The sequence below is a fragment of the Kogia breviceps genome, chromosome 3 (genome assembly GCF_026419965.1).
Source record: "Kogia breviceps isolate mKogBre1 chromosome 3, mKogBre1 haplotype 1, whole genome shotgun sequence".
NCBI lineage: Eukaryota > Metazoa > Chordata > Mammalia > Artiodactyla > Physeteridae > Kogia > Kogia breviceps.
In genome coordinates, this window is record NC_081312.1 from 50056935 (window position 1) to 50076814 (window position 19880).

Below are 19880 nucleotides of genomic sequence, written 5' to 3' on the forward strand. Positions count from 1 at the left end.
ATTGTTGTTGTTAAGCCTTTGCAGTATTATGTTTCCTATTTATGTAGAAACGACAGATTTTGTGAATCAAATTCACAAATTTCAGCTTGTTACACATAATTATTTATACGATTTAAAGAGTGTGGACTTGAGATTCTTGAAAGGATGTATTCTATATATTTTCTCATTCCATGTGTTGTAACTATTTTTAACAAAAGGTACTACTTTTATATGTGAAATTTGAAGAAAATCAGGGTTATTTATACTGTTTTTATATAAGATGTATAATACTTTTTTGACAGGAAAAAGGAAATTTTTGATGAAATAAAATAAATTTTAAATATATGACTGCTTTTGTTTTTCCTCTTTCCCCACTCTTTTGCTATGCCCCGTGTTCTTTAAATTAATTATCTGGGGTTTTTTTGGTTTGTTTAGCTTTTTTTTTTTTTTTTTTTCTTTTAAGGCAAGTGGAAATCTGGCATTTTCCATTTATGTTTGAACTTTAAAAAGCCATTATAACTTTTAAAATATAGGATTTTAGATGTTCTTAAGACTTGGTTTCTTGAAATTTCTGCATTAGTCTTTTGCCTACTACAATTTTTCTCTTCAAGTTAGTCTCATGGCTTCTTTTATGCTTGAATAAATGCTATTATTTAATATCCAAACAGATGTTGGCTTTCCACTCACATTTGGTCATTCTTTTTGTGCTTTTTAAAGGCCACCTTTTGGGGAATATTTTTAAGGACAGGTTATGTCATCAGCCACTAATACCTGAGTCTTGCTTAAACATTTGAAGAACCTTTTAAAGTCTGAAATTCTTTATGTGAACATTTTGGGGGACTGGGAGAAAGGGCCATCAGTTGCACTCTAAATCTTGTTCCAGGTCACTCTGCGCTCCAAAACCCACACACTCCTTAATCCATCACTGTTGTATGAAGAGAGAAGGAGAAGCCAGGGTCCTTTTTCTGCCCTATTGTTTTGTCTAGGAGTATTTTATGGGGAGATTTTCAATTTTAAATCTGTTCTAATGATAAACCCATCCTCCAATTCAGATATGTGCTTCACATTGACAGGTCAAATTAGGAAACCAAGAACCAGAATAACTAGCAGGAAGAGGCTATTAGAAACACTAACACCCTCACAGTAATCAGCCATTTCAAAGGAAAAACAGACACATATTGCAAGCTAATTGGAAATGTTAGGTGATCCTGAATAAACTCAGTTTTTGATTATTTTGTTGTTGAGAGGCCCACAGTATTGCAAAGACCCAAATCACAGATGAAAAGTTGAGAACCATCTTTTAATTTACTTTGGATACCTATTTTACTATAATAAGTACACACAGATCTTAAATTATGGGTTTTAAGAATTTTGCTTTATCTCAGGGGAAGATGGTAACACAGGTAAGATTCTTCTTTTGTCTTTGATTCTCTAATAGGGTTACTTTTCTAACATGTGCAACCCATGCAGTGTTCAGAGCTCCCATTTCATCAGAAATCCACCCTTCCTGTTCAAAGGCAAACATTTGCTGTCCTTTCTCTAGGCATTTTATGGGGAAAATTAACTATTAGTGCTTTTGTGTTGCATGATTTTCAAATGATAATACAATTTTTTTTCTTTCCTTCAGGGAAACCAGGAACACCTGGTAACTGTCATGGAGGAACGAATGATGGAAGTTGAACAAAAATTGAAACTGGTGAAAAGGCTTCTTCAGGAGAAAGTGAATCAGCTCAAAGAACAAGTGAGCCTCCCAGGTCATCTCTACCCACCCACCTCACATTCAACTTTAACTCCAGTTTTACATTCCTCTATTGCTATTAACTTGTTAACTTTTGTTATCTAATAAAAGCAAATTCTATTATAAATGTTTAGAAGAATTTAGGAGTCACTCTTTCCCATACCACTTCAAAAATATAAATTCTGTATTCTACATTGTTTTTTTCCAAAGTACTTTTGAGTCATATGTTTGTCTACAATTTTAAAAATGTATATTTGCTAGCAGTGACTCTCATGGACCTAAAGCATTTCTAATGAGGTTCAATTCAAATTGAATTTTTATAGATTTTTCTTTCCCCAGAGAGGAAATATTCCTATTTAAATAAAAAGAAATTTTATATTGGTAAAAAGTTGGGGGATAATAAGTGTAACTTTAGCTTTCCTGTTTGCAACAGCTATGACAGGCTCAAAAACAACCTTATGGCTATAGCTAGACCCCCAAAAAGTTGTGTTTTGAATTAGAATCTGGACTCTTGAATTCAGGACCACTAAGTAGCCTGATCCTTTTTTCCTGCTGGTGGCAGGTGTGGCCTCAGTGCTTAGAAATTATTTGTGCATCCACTGAAGAGACATACAAGAAGGACTACTTTCTCTAGGAAAGTTTTATAACTTCTCTGGAATCTGAGATTGAGACAAACTGTGGCGGGAGTGGGAAGGTGGAAATTGCCCAACCTGTTTTTTCAGATATATAAAATCCAAGAAGAATAATTCCAAGGGAAAGTCTTAATGCAGGGGTAGACAGGAACTTTCCTTAGCCCTATATCTTAATACACAGAATGGAGAGAATGAGAAAGTCCTGTATTTACATTTATTGATTCAATCCTTTAATCATTTATTCAACACATAGTTACTACATGCCAGGTTCTGTACTAAGCACTAGAAATACAGCAATGAACAAAACAAAATCCTGCCTATATGGAGTGTAGTTCACTTACTACAGCTACTATTGTAGTTCACAGTACTAAGCATTTGGCCAGATAGCAGTTTCAAAAATAAAGAAAATGGGTAACATGGGGTGTGGTCATCTACAAACATTGGCATTAACTGTTCATCCTGTCCTGGGAGAAGAAAAGGAAATGAGAGATAGGGAAGAGCAGACAGTAGAGGGTCTTAGTGCTAAGCTACAGAGTTTGAATTTCATTCTGTAGTAGATAAGAGTCATCAAAGTGTTTTTTAATGGCTGGAAAGGAGGAAAGGTTGTATAAAAACAGTTCTATAGAAAGTATGTTAGTATTTTGTTAAACTTGCCAGTCACTTAGGTTCTGGGCTTCAGTGTGATAGTCTTTATCATTGCCCTTTGAAATGCTATTATGTAAATTAATTACCCACTCCTTAGTTTTCTTTATTCCCTTAAACCTTTATACTTGTAGATGCCCTGCCTGAAACTGGGTGTAAAATGAGGAGTTAAAGGTATAATGAGGTATAAGATATTAACTAACAGGAGCAATAATAAAATTATCCTAATCCTGCTGACAAGTTTTCCCACCCTAACCAAGACTATATATTCTAACCATAAAGATTAGAATATCTCTTCTAGACAAGGTTTTATATAAAGAGGAAGAGTTAAGGAAAAGTAACTGCCGAATCTTATCTCTTTATTTTAAAATTTGGCTCATGTATTTTAAAAATCAGTAGGTTGTATGTGGTTATGAATGGGAAACTCAAGCACCTATTGTTAATAATAGTTAAACACAGTTCACACCCTCAGAAATTTAAGTTATAAAAAGTATTTTGATATTTTTAGAGAATGAATAAAGAAATAATACCTAATTTATTAGGTTGAAAAATACCTTCATTTTTGAGCCCTCAAATATCAATTTGTTCTTTTTATTAGTGATTTCTACAAACATACTATGCAAAGAAACAGCTTGGAATAAGTGGATTTGCTCTACTTGTATCCCTGGTGCCAGGTCTGAAGTTAAAGCTGTATTGTGCAATGAAAGAATATAATTGATAGAATCAAGCCATTTGCCTTTATAAACAACTGTCCTATGTCAGACCTTAAATTTAAAAGAATGACAGAAATGGAGTCAAGATGTTTCTGGTTCTGTTTCTAGCTCTGCAAGAATACTAAAGCAGATGAGATGGTGAAGGATTTGTATGTGGAAAATGCCCAGTTGTTGAAAGCTCTGGAAATAACTGAACAGCGACAAAAAACAGCAGAGAAGAAAAATTACCTCCTAGAGGAGAAGATTGCCAGCCTCAGTAATATAGTCAGGAATCTGACACCAGCACCATTGACTTCTACACCTCCCTTAAGGTCATAGCCAAGCCAAAGGATAAACACTCATAGTTGTGCACTTTACTGAAATGGATGGAGCATTTCAGTATGTTCTCTCAATCGTTGTTTTTTGTGGGGGTTTTTTGTGTTTTTGTTTTTTTTTTTTAACTAAGCCTAACGTAAAACTTCCAGCAACAGAATTAAAATCTCCGTTCATTGTAATTAGGTTTTCTAAATAACTATAATGGAAGTTGCAAACAAATACATATTTCACTGTTTGAATTATTCCCAAAGCTTCAAATTTTTAAAAATATTCTAATAGCCACCAAGAAGGTGATATGAAAACAACGCAAGAATCTTAAAACCCCAGTTTTGAATGAGTTGTTGAAAATTACTATTATGTATAAGTTTATATGTAAATTGAAGATATTTAAAAGTTGAGAAATTATTAGCTGGCTGTTTTGATCTTTATTTTATAACCAAATGTACGTCTTCTCATACATTTACATATGAAAAAGTCATTCCGTTTCTAATAGTTCTGGTTTTTTGAATTAATTGTTAGACTTTCTGTTTGGTAAGAGAAGCTGGTCTTAATAACCACTGAGGTCAGAAATGCCAGTCCATAGAACTCGACCTTCTAACACCTACGACAGTATTACCACTCTTTATGTATTACAGATATAAAACTCATTTACTCAACTGCACTGTTAACTAATGTTAAAACTTTACCTTCTTTAAACAGTCTTCTTTTTTTTTTCCTTCTTAGAAGTTTCATTTGGGAGCTTGTCTACTAAGAAATGGATAAAGCCACATTCTTAAAGCATTTGAACTCTAGTAAGCACTGAACAAACTGCTTTGGAGTAAACAGCTACTCCTAGAAGAGAGAGAAGCAAACCATGTGGGTTTTTCTCTCTCTAAAGTCTTGGATTTCATGAACTTATATTTGGGGTTGCCTCAAGAACTCAGGGAACAATACTTTAAGACGTCTTCCTGAAATACTGTAGGGCCTCTTTAAGAATTTGAAATGTATAAACCATGTGACCTTATTTATTTGTCATATATTTAGAGCCATAGTGGGATTTTTGTTTCTAAATTTTTAGTGAATTTAATTTTCTGGAAAAAGGCCTTGATTTTAGAGTTTAAAACCTCTTCTAACATATGGAAGAGTTATTGTTTGCTTGTTTGTTTAATATAGGTCAAAATTTCCATGCTTCTTATTCCTCTGCACCTCAAATCTGGTCATAAGAATTTCTTACTGTGATAAGCATTCGCATGCCATCTGAAGTAAAGGAGTGCCAAATAGGATTTTTCCATTCAGTCTCAAGACTGATGTTCTAACATCATAGAACAGTAAACATTTTGAATAACTTTTTTCCCCAGGTAAAATCTCTGCTTCTAGCCTACTTCAGCCAGGAGTTGGTTGGTAAAGAACTTACTATGTGTGGGACACAAACAGAGTTCATCACAGCCACCTATTTTTTTTGTGGAAGAGTAATTAGATCAGAAAAATTCACTTTGATATATTCCAGAAAAGCCAAGCCCATCAATTTATAAGAGGTATCACAGCAAAATCAAACACTGCCTTATGGGCAGAAACAAAAGATGAAGCAAACTGCTTAAGAAGCCATGCCAGAAACTCAGTATCAACAAAATAATTTGCATTTAAGGAACTTTAGAGTTCCTTGGGCCTAACCATATACTATTAGTCCTACCTGCCAACACAGGAGTCCTTGCTACAAGAGCCCTGACAAGGCAAGGTCATTTGTGGGACTGGGAGTTCACGCTTCAGAAGCAGACCTTTTCACTTTTGAACAGCTCTATTATCAGAAATTCCTGATTTTCCCCTGGAAAATAATTAATTTTAATCCCTCCCTATAATTATACTTCAAAACATTTGATATCTGCTGTCATGCCTCCCCTAATCATTTTTCTCCAGTGCAAACATTACTAGTAAACTCAACTACTTGTATGGCACTGACTTTAACACTTAAAACTGTGGATAGGCCTAGGTTAAGGTCATAAATAAATTAAGCACCTGTGGTGTATATGTGATATGCTTTAAGTTATTCAAGATTTTTGTCATCAGAACTGAACACCAGGCATATTTCTCAAATAGATGGCTTACTGTATGATCACATATGTTGTATTTTTTATCTTTATTTTTTACATTATGAAAAGTATAGGTTAATTTGTTTCTTATAAATCTGTATGTGTATATAAAGTGTTGTACAATGAATGTAAATATGAATTCTGGAAAATTTTAGACTACATTTAGAATCCCTTTATGTAAAATCAAAATGCTGCTCAAATGAAAGTTAATTTAACTAACACCTCGGTGCTTACTTCTTGCTTCACTGCACTCATGAAATTGGAAAAATCAATACAAGAAATATATAGTTACCTTAAATTATATATTTGTGCAGCAGATTATTTTTATAGACTAGAGTGGGAATTTAACTGGCAATTTATAATATAGCTTACAGCTTTTAAAAGACCTTTTAAAGCGATTAAATGTAAACTATTAAATGTTTAGATTTTGCTTTCAGACTTTATAATAGAACTCTTTTTAGTCACCTTATATATCTTATAGGCATTTAATTCCTCATATATTAAAAGTACTGGTTGTTAAATTCTCTTGATTTCCTAAGAACAGTTATTTAAATTAGGCTTAGGAGTTAGTATCTTCATTTCAAGGAAAGAGAATCAAGTTTGCCTTTGTAATAATGTTACCCTTAGAAAAGGAAAGTGTGGATAATAAAACCTACATTGTTCTATTTTGCTTTCTTCTGCTTTTTCAGAAGCCTGAGCTATTAAGTTCAAATTTGTGAAGGGAGAGAAGTAGAAGAGGGGGGGTAGAACCAACCACAGTATTTATTTTTCTAAAACTTAATAAACCCAGATTTTTAAAAACTATTTTAAATGAGGATTCTTCCCAGAAGCTTTAAATGCATTGTTTATATATTTAACCTTAAACATAAGTAGATCACAGTCATAGGCTTTCAAGGTTTATGAGGAGTTCTTACAGGTCTAGTATTTCGATAATGTACCAATACCCAGGGCAGGTGTTATGATGAGGAACTTCTGTTTTTTTAAGAATGAGTAAGACTTTATGGTGGACTTTAACGTGTGACAATGAATTTTTTATTTTTGTGATTTCTTTTTTTCTGAGTAAAGGAAAAGAGAAATGTGTTGCTATTGTCAGCATCTTAAAGATAGTCTCACTCAAGGCAAGGCTAAGTGCTTCGTGATAGTATTAGGCAAGTCTTGTTTTGAACGGATTACCTAATGACTCACTAGAATGATATAAATTATACAAGTTATGCCAAAACTAAGTCAAAACCTAATAACCAAAGCATTCCTTATTTAAAACTTATTCACTATATCATGTTTGGACCTATTCAAACATCTCAGCCCTGTAAAACAGTTTTGGTTTTATGACATACGGATAGTGGTTTAGTAATAAATCCAAGTTAGCTTTTTGTTTCTCAGCTTTTTTTGAATGATATACATTAAATCTATTCTTATTGGAAGACATTATCACAGCATGATTGAGGAGAACATTGGTTTTATAAAGAAAAACCCGAGTTCATCGATAGCCATCACTAGGATTCTTTTCATATAAAGATTAATGCTTATGTGTTTATATTGACTTTGTATATTTCATCTTAGCCATTCTATCCTATAAAGATTTTACCATGAGCTTAAAATGTAAATAAATAATTTTGCGAATATGGCTCTTTTTTTCTATACACCTTGAACTTTTATAAACAGTTTCAGTATGTTTATCATTGGTTTTTAGAGTGAAAGCATCAAAACATTGCACTAAACATTTTATAAATGCAGAATCTCTGGAGCATTCACTCCAGACCTACTGAATTAGAGTCTGCATTTAAAAAAAAAAAAAAAATCCCCAAATTATTTGTATGTGATTTAGAGCACTGGGACTCCATTTCTGTCACAGAATTGATGACTTTCACACCAGCCAGTTTGAGATCCCTGTACCCTGTGGTGGTTCAAAATTTACTTCTAAAATCCTGACAAACTCAAGTGAGGCCCTGCTTGGGATTTTGGGTGCTTCAGAGGTGGCTTTATTTCACTTTGGCATATTTATGGGTGACTCAGACTTTTTTAGTTGAGCTACTTGTAAATGATGAGATATATGCAACTATTGGTATAAAAGTTAACCTAAAAGCACATTAAGTTAATATGCTGAGTACTGAAATTTAGAATGGAAATATTGGCCAAACTAGGCCTATCTCACAAGGCTTGTTTTATTTGCAAAGCTTTTATACCAATCTCACACTGCCTTTATGAGGCAATAACTATTATTATTATTTTTTTTGCAATAACTATTATTAACCCCATTTTACAGATGAGAAAACTGAAACTTAGCAAAGTTATGACTTACTCAAGGCCACACAGCCAGCTAAGTAGGGGACTCAGGACTCACTAAGCAGGTCTGTCTGTATTATATGTTGTAACAGGTATCCATTTCTCTTTTCCAGCAAACAACATTTAATTGGTGCGATTGAATACTTACCTTGTGCACTGCACTCTAAAGAAAAATATAAAAAATTCTTGGTTTTCTGTTTACAGACTTGGGTAGAGTATTAAGACTTATGCACAAGAAAAAATTACATCGATACAGAGGACAATCCAAGTTTTATTGATGGACTCAGTGCTATAGGCACTAAGATATGGAATATTAGTGCCCTCAGGTATTTTAATACAGGAAATGGGGAAAGTTCTTAACCTAGCATTAAGTATAATTCTGCACTTATTTGAGATTAGTGTAACCTGTTTGTTTTGTAGTCTCTTTTATTCATTTTGCATTGAAAAAGTCTTATTTTTCTAATATATACCTGATATACATTTTCCCATAATAATGGTCAAATTTTGTCCAAAAGATCAGAATTTTGACCTAATGCAAAATGTCTATAATCTGTAAAGTTAAATTTAATATAGTTAATATAAGTCACAAAATTGTTTATTCTTTGTTTGGTTTTGCCTGATTTGCAATCAGGAAAAATGGCTAATTTTGACAAATGGACATGTTAAAAAAACTAAAACGTCAAAAAAGGAACTATAAACTGAATCAGTGAAATGCTATAAATTAAAGAGTAGGCAACAATGTAAAAATAGAGCTGGAAACCCTTAGGTTAAAATAATATTTAATTTTGAGAAATGATTACATGAGATGTGCTTTACTAGTTCAGGCAAAGTAAACAACTCTGAACAGCCCTTACAGCCCAGATGAACATTTACCAGTCATTTTTCTTTCCTGTTTGAGTATCTGTCTTTAAGATCTTAAGCAATAAATAAGCATTAGAATATGGATGGTAGATTAGAAAACAGTATTGTATCAATGTTGATTTACTTAAGTCTATAAGTACTGTGTTTATGTAAGAGTATATTCTAAGGAAATACACACTGAAGTATTTAGGGATACGTAACCATAATGTATGCAAATTATTCTCAAATGATTCATAACAAAATTACAGAAAGATGTAAACAAGTCAATGAAGCAAAATGTTTTAAAAAATAAGTAATGGGTATGCAAGCATTATTTGCATTCTTGCAATCTTAAGTTTGAAATTATTTCTAAATAAAACATTTATAATGTTATAGATAGAAATTTACTAAGTGTTGTACTAGGCACTTAACTTTACCTTCCTTACCCTCATAGCAATTCTGAAGAGTAGACGGTATTTCAATGGTACAGAAGAGGAAACTGACTAGAAACCATTTATGGCAGCCTATCCACATGCCTGTGGTCTATTAGAAGTTCATCATAATCAGACATTTTTCCTATTTCCCTGGGCATGTAGAAAGTGGGGAAACGAGAAACTGAGGCAGTTGGCAGAAGAGGTAAATGCCAAAAGGAAGCATTAAGGGGGCGCATAAGGAACAGGAGGGGCTGTTAAGCAAATGAATCCCCCCCACACACGCAAATGACAGTCATGAAGCAACACCTAAAGGTCCAGTGGGGGCTCAGGATATCTCTAGTATACACTGCCCCCTCCTCTATCTCTACACCTGATAGCACACAGGTATTTTTCTTGAGGTAAAAGAGACACTTTATCCATGTCTTTTACTCTGTTGCTACCTTAGGAAGAATTTGACAAAGAAACAGAAACCTGTTCTGACTAGTCTACATAAAAGAGGATTAACTATAAGGAATTGTATTTGGTTCATGGAACCAAAGGGCAGGAAATACAGACTTCATGAGGCATTAAAACAAAGACCTTTGGTGCTCTTCCCTACTCTCCCCCTCCTTCTCTATCCCTACTTCCCATCACTTAGTCTCTTGTTTTTCCTTCTCTGCACCTGTTTGTTGAGGCTGGCGGGGTGGGGGGGGGTGGAGTTGTTGTTTGTTTTTCCTGCTTTATCTCACTTTCTTGTTTAAGTGCCAAATGGAGTCCAACAATTACTTCCAAGTCACAATTCCAAATTCTCAAAGAATCTGATTGACCATGCATAGTCTTTACATAATCCAATCAACTATGGCCAGCAAGGGTCATGGTCTTGGGGTACAAGCTGCAGAGGCCACCACATCACAAAGAATACTCTCACAGATAAGGAGTTAGAGCAGTTAGTGAGGGAAATTTGGACTCAAGGTGTGTAGACAGTAGATAAAAATGGCTTTAAAAGGTAGGATCTCAAAGAAAGATTTTCCTGTTTACTCACATTTTTATGGAAGTGTACTGTCTATTCAAAGAGAAGCACCATTTTAAAATGCTGCCCGGTGACAAATGTCACTATTACTCCTGTTATCCTATCTTTTGTCCTTGTCCCCTGCCCATACTCCTTTGTCCTGATTCCTACATATTCTCTAGATATCACATATAGAGCTTCATCAAGGTGTCCATCCAAGTCACAGTGGGTATAATAAATGCCACCCATCATATCCTACTTAAGTGGCATAATCCTGCAGTAACTTATTTCAGATATTGCCAGAGAAGGCAAAAGTTAGAGGTCTTTTGAAAAATATAATTAAAGGAGATTTAAATTTTGTATTAAGACCATGAATAAAAGAAATTCTATTGAACTTTCTCAAGATACTTCCCCTTACTCTTGAAGAAAGGGGTAGAAGCCCCTCCTATGTGCTCACATGAGCACCCTGCAACATTCCCAGGTAAAGCAGATGCCACTCTGTGTAACTGCCTACTGACTTGTCTGATCTCCATTAGACTCATCTTTTATGACAATGATTGCTGTCTTATCACCATGCTATTCCCAGTTCCCAACTCAATGCCGAAAACAAAACTGGTGGTCAATATTCATTATACAGATGGAAGAGTATGTACATTTCTATTTTGAGCTTGTCATCCTGTAGTGGCACTCACAGGAGAGTATGTATGCCAGTTGTTTTATGCATATAATTTAATAACGATCTGTCTTTATTATTTTTTAAAAGATCAAAAATTTTTAAGTGTATTAGCAAGCAACGGAAGAAATTTTTCCAAGTAATTTAAGGAAAAATCATCTTTCAGTGTGATAAAAATTAAGTGCTATATTTTATCAGTTGAAAGAGTATATATCCCTTTTGGGCCCATAAATCACAATCTAATAACTGACAATAAGTAGTACAAGCTCATGATATCTACTCAGATTAGTGGTTTGTAACAACTGCAACAAATTAAATATGACATTTTCTAAAGAAAGAGAACAAAATTCTTGTGGCTTTTTTTTTTTTTTTTTGGTAGCGGTGCTTGGCTTACATTATCTCATATAATATTGTGATGTTTCATTTTTTGCTATTCAATAAATTCCAACATTATCATTTATTCTGGTGGAAGCAAAAACTTGTAAGTTGGTTTATTTTCTGATTTCAGGAAGTGGGGTGAGCCTCTGCCTCTAGGTTTGTGCCTAGATGTGATTCAGATGTCTTCCTACAACAAATTTTCACCCACCTGCTTAAATCTAATAATCCCATGGTACAAGAAGACTAAGTCACTTCCCATCTGCTCCTTATTTCTGTTCTCCTGCTCATTATACATGTAGTTAAACTGAACATAAGGCAAGGGCCAGAGCCACTTCAAAACAATCCATTAAAACTTTCTCCCAAAATGATAAGTAACTTTGCATCTTCCTAAATTCAAAGATGATACATATTTTGAAAGAATATTCAAGCATTTTAAAAGAGCATTATAAAAAAGGTAGGGCTTCCCTGGTGGCGCAGTGGTTGAGAATCCGCCTGCCAATGCAGGGGACACAGGCTCGTGCCTTGGTCCGGGAAGATCCCACATGCCGCGGAGCAGCTGGGCCCATGAGCCATGGCCCCTGAGCCTGTGCGTCCGGAGCCTGTGCTCCGCAACGGGAGAGGCCACAACAGTGAGAGGCCCACGTACCACCAAAAAAAAAAAATATTACCCCAAATCCTACCCCAGTGGTAGCCGCTATCAATATTTTGCTGAACTCTCTTCCAGACATAATTTTATGCTTACAGACACACATACACACATTCACACTTACACAATTTTATATAAATGATAGCATACACATATGTGTATACATATTTACGGACATTTACATATGGTTTCTTCCACAATGGTCTTCCTCCCCCTCCCTCTATGTAAAGAATGCCACATTATTTCCCTTAACTAGTATAAATCTGGCTTCAAGCTCCTCATTCTGATATCAGTGATTGGTCATAATTGAATGGTCCTTCTCCTCTTTAAGACTCTACAGCAGTCCCATCTCCTAACCTTTAGGCTACTGCATTCCTTTACCCCCATTTATTGAAGAGTTAGCACCTGGGTCACTGTCTTCTCAACAAATATTCCTATCATTATCCTTGGTGACTTCAATTTGCACATAAATGAGAAGAGCAGAGGAAGTAAAGAGTTTAAGCAGCAAATAAGTTGGGCTGTGAAAGGGAGGAGGGAGAGTAGGTGGTAGAGGGAGATATGGCCTAGAGAAAAGACTTGTTTTTCAGATAGGAGATGCTTGAGTTTAAATGCTGTGAGAAGATGCCAGTGGAAAAGGAGGGAATAACAGAAACAATGGTCATGATAAAGAGAAAAGGACAAGAAAATTGGGGATGTGTCCAGGGTAGAGGTTGTTAGGAGCATGAAATCTAAGCTAGGTAAAGAGGGCAGTGAGGACAGGAGTTGGATATGGGTAAGTGGTTGATATACAGAGGGCCAACTGTAAAGGAGGTAAGCATCTATAGATTTTGGTATCTGAGCAGGTGTGAGGGAGTGTCCTAGAACAAATATCGCATGGAAAACCAAGAGAAGACTATGCTGAGAAGTGATAGAGCCAGTGTTTTGGAGTAAAGACATTTTGAAGTGAGGGTGCTAAAGTAGATGAGTTTGAAAGGTAAAAATTGATGTATAAAAGACTTCTGAGGTGGTCTACATAATGGTGGTAAAGTGGGTAGAGGAAAAGATCAGGAGAAATGAGATCAAGGATCTGAAAGGCCAAGATTTGGGACTGCTTTCTTGTCAGATGCCTGTCCCCATTATTTCACCAAATCTGCTTGCCAATGTCACCATGAATCTTAAAGTTACCCTACTCCAACCTGTACTCCACACAGCCTCAAAAAGTAGTCCTAAAATAAAACTGCATGTCACACTAATGTTTAAAATCTTTCAGTGGCTCCCCATGTCCTCAAGTTCAATCTCTGTTCTTTAATATGACTTAGAGTAGATCATCCAGACAGAAAATCAATAAGAAAACACAGGCCTTAAATGACACATTAGACCAGATGGACTTAATTGATATTTATAGAGCATTCCATCCAAAAGCATCAGAATACTATTTTTTCTTGTAGCCAGTTAAGCCAACTGTGCTCTTTTCCCCATGGGGGCCCGGTGTGCAATGGCTGCAAACAGCAGCCTCCTCAGTAGTGTATGTAGCCTGTTGCCTGTATGGGTTGCCCTAAGGGACCTTGGAGGCAGCCCTTTCCAGTGGACATTAATGACTGGCAAGCTGTCCCCAATCTGGGCTCCAGACAGCTATGTGTGGTGCCTTTGGAAAGCCCCAGGGCACAGTGGCCAGGGTCCACACTGGCCAGGTCATAATGTCCACCCGCACTAAGCTGCAGAACAAGGAGCATGTGATTGAGGCCCTCCGCAGGGCCAAGTTCAAGTTCCCTGGCCACCAGAAAATCCACGTCTCCAAGAAATGGGGATTTACTAAATTTAATGCAGATGAATTTGAAAACGTGGTGGCAGACAAGTGGCTCATCCCAGATGGCTGTGGGGTCAAGTACATCCCTAATCGTGGCCCCCTGGACAAATGGCAGGCCCTGCACTCGTGAGAGCCTTGGAGCTGCCCCCTCCCTACCCATGCCCACCAATAAACCCTACTTTCTTGAAAAAAAAATACTAATTTTTCAAGTGCATATGGAACATTCTCCAGGACTGATCACACACTGGGCCAAAACGTGAGCCTTGGTAAATTTAAGAAAATTGAAATCATATCTAGCATCCTTTCTGATCACAATGCTATGAGATTAGAAATCAAGTACAAAGAAAAAACTAAAAAAATCCACACACACGGAGGCTAAGTAATATACTACTAAACAACCAATGAATCACTGAAGAAATCAAAGAGTAAATTTTAAAAATACCTAGAGACATATGAAAACGAAAGCACAACAATCCAAAACCTATGGGATACAGCAAAAGCAGTTCTAAGAGGGAAGTTTAAAGCAATACAAGCTTACCTTAGGAAACAAGAAAAATCTCAACGTAACCTTACACCTAGAGCAACTAGAGAAAGAAGAATAAACAAAACCCAAAGTTAGTAGAAGGAAAGAAATAATAAAGATCAGACCAGAAATAAAAGAAATAGAGATAAAGAAAACAATAGAAAAGATCAATGAAACTAAAAGCTGGTTCTTTGAAAAGATAAAATTGATAAACCTTTAGCCAAACTCATCAAGAAAAAAAAAGGGAGAGGGCTCAAATCAATAAAATTAGAAATGAAAAAGGAGAAGTTACAATGGACACCAAAGAAATACAAAGGATCATAAGAGACTATTACAAGCAACTATATGCCCAAAACTTGGACAACCAGGAAGAAATGGACAAATTCTTAAAAAGGTACAATCTCCCAGGACTGAACCAGGAAGAAATAGAAAATATAAACAGACCAATCTCAAGTACTAAAAATGAAACTGTGATTTTAAAAAACCCAACAAACAAAAGTCCAGGACCAGATGGCTTCACAGGTGAATTCTAGCAAACATTTAAAGAAGACTTAACACCTATCCTTCTGAAACTATTTCAGAAAATTGCAGAGGAAGGAATACTCCCAAACTCATTCTGTGAGGCCACCATCACCTGGATACCAAAACCAGACAGATACCACCAAAAAAAGAAAATCACAGGCCAATATCACTGATGAACATAGGCACAAAAATCCTCAACAAAATACTACCAAACCAAATCCAACAAAACAATAAATGATCATACACCACGATCAAGTGGGGTTTATCCCAGGGATGCAAGGATTTTTCAGTATCCATAAATCAATAAATGTGATACACCACATTAACAAATTGAAGAATAAAAACCATATGATCATCTCAATAGATGCAGAAAAAGCTTTTGACAAAATTCAAGACTATTTTATGATAAAAACTTTCCAGAAGTTGGGCATAGAGGCAACATACCTCAGCATAGTAAAGGCCAAATATGACAAACCTACAGCTAACATCATACTCAATGGTTAAAAGCTGAAAGCATTTCCTCCAAGATCAGGAACAAGACAAGGATGTCCACTCTCGCCACTTTCATTCAACATACTTTTAGAAGTCCTAGCCACAACAATCAGAGAAGAAAAAGAAATAAAAGGAATCCAAATTGGAAAAGAAGTAAAACTGTCACTGTTTGCAGATAACATGATACTGAAGGAATGATGATACCCAATTCATGATGATACCCATCAATGAACTGGGTAAAGTTTCATGATACAAAATTAATACACAGAAATCAGCTGCAGTTCTATACACTAGCAATGGAAGATTAGAAACAGAAATTAAAGAAACAATTCCATTTACCATCGTATCAAAAAAAATAAAATACCTAGCAATAAACCTACCTAAGGAGGCAAAAGATCTGTACTATAACTATAGAAAACTATAAGAAGCTGATGAAAGAAATCAAAGATGACACAAACAGTTGGAAACATATACCATGTTCTTGGATTGGAAGGATAAATACTGTCCCAAAGTCCACTTCCTCAACCTGGGATATTTCACTGTCTATTCAGGTTTTCCACAGATGCAGGGCACTTCAAGCTGACTGTGGAGCTTGAATGACTATACCGTCCAAGGCAATCTACAAATTTAATGCAATCTCTATCAAACTACCAATGGCATTTTGCACAGAACTAGAACGAAAAATTTTAAAATTTGTATGGAGACACAAAAGACACTGAATAGCCAAAGAACTCTTGAGAAAGAAAAACAGAGCTGGAGTAATCAGGCTCCCTGACTTCAGACTACACTACAAAGTTACAGTAATCAAAACACTATGGTACTGGCACAAAAATTGAAATATAGATCAATGGAACAGGATAGAAAGCCCAGAAATAAGCTCATGCACCTATGGTCAATTAACTTAGGACAAAGGAGGCAAGAATATACAATGGAGAAAAGACAGTCTCTTCAATAAATGATGCTGGAAAAACTGGACAGCTACATGTAAAACAATGAAATTAGAACATTCTCTAATACCATACACAAAAATAAACTCAAAATGGATTAAAGACCTAAATGTAAGACCAGATACTATAAAACTCTTAGAGGAAAACATCGGCAGAACATTCTTTGGCATAAATTGCGGCAATATCTTTTTTGATCTGTCTCCTAGAATCATGGAAATAAAAACAAAAATAAACAAATGGGACCTAATTAAACTCAAAAGCTTTTGCACAGCAAAGGAAACCATAAACAAAATGAAAAGACAAACCACAGAACAGGAGAAAATATTTGCAAACTATGTGACCGATGAGGGATTAATTTCCAAAATTCACAAACACCTCATGCAGCTCAATATCAAAAAACAAACAACCCAATAAAAAAATGGTCAGGATGGGGAGAAGATGGCGGAAGAGTAAGACGCGGGGATCACCTTCCTCCTCACAGATACATCAGAAATACATCTACACGTGGAACTTCTCCTATAGAACACCCACCGAACACTGGCAGAAGACCTCAGACCTCCCAAAAGGCAAGAAACTCCCCCACGTACCTGGGTAGGGCAAAAGAAAAAAGAATAAACAGAGACAAAAGAATAGGGACGGGACCTGCACCAGGGGGAGGCAGCCGTAAAGGAGGAAAGGTTCCCACACACTAGAAGCCCCTTCGCGGGCGGAGACTGCGGGTGGCAGAGGGGGAAGCTTCAGAGCCGCGGAGGAGAGCGCAGCAACAGGGTGCAGAGGGCAAAGCCGAGAGATTCCCGCACGGAGGATCGGTGCCGATCAGCACTCACCAGGCTGAGAGGCTTGTCTGCTCACCCGCCGCAGCGGGCGGAGCTGGGAACTGAGCCTCGGGCGGATCCCAGGGAAAGGTCTGGAGTTGGCAGAGTGAAAACAGCCTGAAGGGGTTAGTGCACCACGGCCGGGAGGGAGTTCGGGAGAAGTCTTGCCGAAGAGGCAAGAGACCTTTTCTTCCCTCTTTACCTCCTGCTGCTCGAGGAGAGGGGTTTAAGCGCGCCGCTCCAGAAACGGCGGCGGAGCTGCCGAAGAGACAAGAGACTTTTTCTTGCCTCTTCGCTTCCTGGGGCGCAAGGAAAGGAAATTAAGGGCACCACATAAAGGAGCTCCAGAAACAGGCGTGAGCTGCGGCTGTCGACACGGACAACAGAGTCGGGTGTGGGACGCTAGGGTTGCTACTGCCGCCACCAAGAGGCCTGTGTGCGAGCGCAGGTCACTCTCCACACCGCCCCTCCTGGGAGCCTGTGCAGCCCGCCAGTGCCGGGGTCCCGGGATCCTGGGACAGCTTCCCCGGGAAAACGCGCGGCGCGCCTCGGGCCCGTGCAGCGTCACGCCGGCCTCTGCCGCCGCGGACTTGCCCCACATCCGTGCCCCCCCCCCCCGCGCCTGAGTGAGCCAGAGACCACGAATCAGCTGCTCCGTTAACGCTGCTCCTTTGACCCCGCCCTCTCTGAGCGAAGGGCAGACGCCCTCAGACGACCTGCGCGCAGAGGCGGGGCCAGGTCCAGGGCTGAGCCCCAGGAGCTGTGCGAACAAAGAGAGGGGGAGGTCCCTCCCAGCAGCCTCAGAAACAGCGGGTTAAAGCTCCACAGTCAGCTTGAAGTGCCCTGCATCTGTGGAAAACCTGAATAGACAGTGAAATATCCCAGGTTGAGGAAGTGGACTTTGGGAGCAAGATATACTATTATTTTCCCCTTTTTTCTTTTTGTGAGTGTGTATGTGGGTGCTGCTGTGTGAGATTTTGTCTGTGTAGCTTTGTTTTCACCATTTGTCCTGGGGTTAGACCGACCATTTTTTTGTGTGTCTTTTTTTTTTTTTTTCTTTAATAGAAACTTTTCTTCTTAATAATTATTTTGTTATTTTAATAACTGTATTTTACCCTACTTTATTTTGTCTTCTCCCCTTTCTTTATTCCTTTCTTCCCTCCTTTCTTTCCTATTTCCCTCCTTCCTTCCTCCCTTCCTTTCTTTATTCCCTCCTTCCTTCCTCCCTTCCTTTCCTCCTCCCTCCCTTCCTTTCTTTATTCCCTCCTTCCTTCCTCCCTTCCTTTCTTCCTCCCTCCCTTCCTTTCTTTATTCCCTCCTTCCTCCCTCCCTTCCTTTCTTCCTCCCTCCCTTCCTTTCTTCCTCCCTCCCTTCCTTTCTTCCTTCCTTCCCTCCCTTCCTCCTTTCTTCCTTCCTTTCTTGCCTTTCTATTTTTTCTCCCTTTTGTTTTGGGCCGTGTGGATTAAAGGCTCTTGGCACTCCAGCCAGGTGTCAAGGCTGTGTCTCTGAGGTGGGAGAACTAACCTCAGGACACTGGTCCACAAGAGACCTCTCAGCTCCACATAATATCAAATGGCGAAAATCTCCCAGAGATCTCCATCTCAACACCAAGACCCAGATTCACTCAAGGACCAGCAACAAACAGTGCTGGACACCCTATACCTAACAAAGAGCGAGACAGGTCTACAGCCCCATCCATTAGCAGAGAGGCTGCCTAGAATCACAGTAAGGCTACCGCCATCCCCATATACGCCCCCAGACGTGGACCTGCCCACCAGGGAGACGGGATCCAGCCTCATCCACCAGAACAGGGGCACTGGTCACCCCAACCGGGAAACCTGCTCAACCCACTGAACCAACCTCAGCCACTGGGGACAGCCACCAAAAATAGATAGAAATACGAACCTGCAGCCTGCAAAAGGGAGACCCCAAACACAGTAAGATAAGCAAAATGAGAAGACAGAAAAACACACAGCAGATGAAGGAACAAGATAAAAACACACCAGACCTAAGAAATGAAGAGGTAATAGCCAATCTACCTGAAAGAGAATTTAGAATAATGATGGTGAAGATGATGCAAAATCTTGGAAATAGAATAGACAAATTGCAAGAAACAGTTAACAAGGACCTAGAAGAAATAAAGAGGAAGAAAGTAACGATGAGCAACACAATAAATGAAATGAAAAATACTCTAGATGGGATCAGTAGCAGAATAACTGAGGCAGAAGAATGGATAAGTGACCTGGAAGATAAAATAGTGGAAATAACTACTGCAGAGCAGAAGAAAGAAAAAAGAATGAAAAGAACTGAGGACAGTCTCAGAGACCTCTGGGACAACATTAAACACACCAACATTCGAATCATAGGGGTCCCAGAAGAAGAAGAGAAAAAGAAAGGGATTGAGAAAATATTTGAAGAGATTATAGTTGAAAACTTCCCTAATATAGGAAAGGAAATAGTCAACCAAG

At 37.7% G+C, this 19880-nt stretch overlaps 1 protein-coding gene and 1 non-coding gene across 8 annotated transcripts in view; both read left to right on the top strand.

Annotated features, from left to right (window-relative positions):
• Nucleotides 1-7705, top strand: part of NIN (ninein) — a 113650-nt gene extending 105945 nt beyond the window's left edge. For 5 of the 7 annotated variants that reach the window (XR_010839563.1, XR_010839561.1, XR_010839562.1 and 2 more), the window contains 2 exons: nucleotides 1607-1720; nucleotides 3813-4423. Coding sequence is in view for 3 of the 7 variants with exons in the window: in XM_067028478.1 (XP_066884579.1) it covers nucleotides 1607-1720; nucleotides 3813-4022 (324 nt within the window). In the remaining 4 variants the exon portion in view is untranslated. Of the gene's footprint in view, nucleotides 1-1606; nucleotides 1721-3812; nucleotides 4424-4742 lie in introns of those variants that run through there. The other 2 variants (XR_010839560.1, XM_059056562.2) reach the window with 2 other exon arrangements.
• A 6043-nt stretch (nucleotides 7706-13748) lies between these two features.
• LOC131754090 (small nucleolar RNA SNORA70) lies at nucleotides 13749-13883 on the top strand. The gene has a single exon (XR_009335136.1). It is a non-coding gene; the product is annotated as a small nucleolar RNA SNORA70 (small nucleolar RNA).
• The last annotated feature ends 5997 nt before the right edge of the window (nucleotides 13884-19880 follow it).